Consider the following 3,117-nt stretch of genomic DNA (forward strand, 5'->3'; position numbering starts at 1 on the left):
CATAGTTGGGGAAGCTCCTGACAATGACGCTAGCACTCCTCCAATGACAATCCAGCATAGTGAACTGACCTGCAACATTTTCTAATGTTCTGCTGGGTATTCAAAAACATAGGCCTGGGCTTGAATACTATTTTATGTAGTATAAACACAGAGTAATTCTTACATGGTTTTACTATACATAAATTTTTCAGCAATAGCTAAATAAAACACAAGATTATATTCTGTTATACTTAGAACTTTACCAAAAGTTATTATTATGAAAAATCATATCACCAAGAGCTAAGCTACTTAGTGTTTCAATCACATTGGCACACATCCATCTCAGTCTGAATTTGTATTTATGTGTTGCTGATAATGACACATATAGATGCAAGCATATAACCAGCTACACTTTAAAGTCTTTCAGGGTAGTCATGCCCAAATATTACATACTACATTTTATCATCAATTATGTTTCATTATATTTGGACATGATAGACTCTTTAAAATTTAAAATTATGCACATAGGTTATTTTACCTGCAATTTTCAGTTCAGCATACTTACAAATTATTTCTAAAAGGGGCATTGAGTCTGATGAGGGAGAAGGAGGGAGAATTCAAATGGTCACAAGAGGAATGTTGGTGGTAGTTTTGGAGATCACTGACATGACAATTTACAATTTTAAAAAACACATGACATTTCTGTTTAAGCATTTAGAAGGTTTTAAAAAAGTATATTTCCATCTCTATTCTTTACCTTCAAGAAGGTGACCAACATGAAGAAGAAAGCTAATGACTAGCGATAAGCACCATTTTCATATTTTTAGATTTCTCAGAAGGCCTCTAAAAGAACAAAAAACTAAAAGTTCACATTTGTAACCAAAATTGGTTCAAATTTTAAAAATTTCAAATGCTTACTTTGCTAAAATGTGTAAGGCACTAAGGTAATAATACTTGCTTTCTGATGAAATGTTGTCATTCATTTAAAAATTCATGTTTCTATGAATCAAAACTTGTATTTAGCTTCTGGTGATCCCTACGTCAACTCTTAAAAGCTCATCACTTCTTTGGGAAACCTTTAAGGAGGCCAAATTTCTATGTTGTCTTCTTATGAACTTGCACCTGTGCATTTTGTGCCATAACTAATTTTCTCCACTTAACTTTAAGCTCAAGGAGGGCAGGAACTGTGTTTTGGCTCATCATTGTTCCCCAGTGTCAAATACAGGGTTTGGCCTAAACCAGGAGCTTAACAAATATTTACTGATTCACGAAGAACTAGCATTCCTGGTTTTGCCACTTACTGGCTTCATGATCTTGGACTAGTCACTTACTCAAGGTCCATTTCCTTCTGTGTAAGCTGAAGGTAATAATACCTACCTTAAAGAGTATCTAAGTTTACTCCTACATCTTACTAAAGATGGCCTCAGGAGTTCCTTCTATCTCTTTCTCGTAGCTTCTCTATGTCTCACTTATCCCAATTTGGCCTGAACTTCAAGACCCTAACAACCCTATAAATCCGGAATGTCATGGATATCTAATGAATTAATGCATAGGAATCAATTCTAGTTATTTTTGCTACAAATGATAATTGTTCACTGTTCAACAGAAGAAAGACAAGACACCAAAATACCATGGTAAAAATAAGGCAATGCTATAAAAGAGGTGCAAAATTGTATGAAAATTAAGAACGTTAATTTCTGAAGTGTCAGGAAAGGCTGCATAGGAAGTGGCTTTCATCCCGTCTGAGAGATGAATAGGATCCTATGGTGGAGGATGGGGAGGGGAAGAACATTCCAGGACCAACATCATCTAGCATACTTAAGCTTACTTGAGTTTTAAGAATGTGGTCCTAATGTCATTGGATAGTTCTTCTGAGACTCTTGGTCAGCTCCTTTTCCCTTTCTCCCCAGTGAATCTTCCACATTCTCCTCTCTTCAAGTCCTCTAAGAAACTCCCATCCCTGCCTTCTCAGCAGAAAGCCTCCTTTGCTGCTTTAACAAAAAAAGGAGACCAAGAGGCACGAACTCCCTCAGCTCACCAGATGTAAGATATTCTGTCTGTTCTTCATCTCTTAAATCCCTCAGTACTTAATTCATGACAAGTAATTTAAGTACAATGTTTAATGACAATCAAGCCTAATAAAATACCATCATTTTTGAGAGAATTACATTGTTCTTTCTTTCTTTCTTTCTTTTTCGAGACAGAATCTTGCTCTGTTGCCCAGGCTGGAGTGCAATGGTACGATCTCGGCTCACTGCAACCTCCACCTCCCAGGTTCAAGCAATTCTCCTGCCTTAGCCGCCCAAGTAGCTGGGACCTGTACACAGGTACGTGCCACCAGGCCCGGCTAATTTTTTGTTTTTAGTAAAGACAGGGTTTCATCATGTTGCCCAGGGTGGTTTCAAACTCCTAAGCTCAAGCAATCTGCCCACCTTGGCCTCCAGAATTGCTGGGATTCAGGTATGAGCCAGCATGCCCGGCCAAGAACTGCATTTTACTAATGAACTGGAACTGGTGGATTAAATAGTGTATAGTTAATACCCTCATAGACAAATACCCTTCAGAGCAGCCTACATGGGATTGCCTGCCTTTACCTTGAGCTCACCAGGCTTCTTCTCCTCAGAGGACTTGCAGCGAGTGATCTCCTGCAGCTTCTGTTCCAGGGGCTCCAGACACTTCTGCAGTTTTTCCTGAGGGGTAGGGAAGAAGTGGGAGAGGTGACATTTGGGGTTGACTGGTACATTTCTCATTCAGAGATTAAACCATTTGTTTTAAACCATTTATTTGCTTCCTAGCCATCTTACTGCCTCTTGATCTGACTTCCTTCCTTGCCTGTCATTTGGGATGTCAATTTCCTACAGTCTGTCCACATCACCTTCTCTGCTCACCCAACTGTCCTCTTACTGAATTTGAGATAGCTGTCACCAACTCTGTGTCCTTTCTCAACTCTTTCCACTTTCTTACTGAGACAACTGCCTATTGCCATCAAAGCAACCTTCTGTAACCTGGTATTTTTCTTTAAACCTGTCCTCCCATCCACCTCTATCCACCTAAAATAAAAACATGGTCATTATACTGTAAGTTACCTGAAACCTTGTTTTCAAGAGTAACATAATTAAGCAAAGTATATGATAAAAT

General features: G+C 38.5%; 1 protein-coding gene across 1 annotated transcript in view; it reads right to left on the reverse strand.

Moving 5' to 3' along the window:
• Positions 1-3,117, reverse strand: part of TRIM39 (tripartite motif containing 39) — a 19,301-nt gene that overhangs the window by 12,577 nt on the left and 3,607 nt on the right. The window contains 1 exon segment of the mRNA XM_012001471.1: positions 2,574-2,669. Within this exon segment, the coding sequence (XP_011856861.1) occupies positions 2,574-2,669 (96 nt within the window).

This window comes from Mandrillus leucophaeus, unplaced genomic scaffold (genome assembly GCF_000951045.1).
Source record: "Mandrillus leucophaeus isolate KB7577 unplaced genomic scaffold, Mleu.le_1.0 Scaffold660, whole genome shotgun sequence".
In the NCBI taxonomy this organism is placed as follows: Eukaryota; Metazoa; Chordata; class Mammalia; order Primates; family Cercopithecidae; genus Mandrillus; species Mandrillus leucophaeus.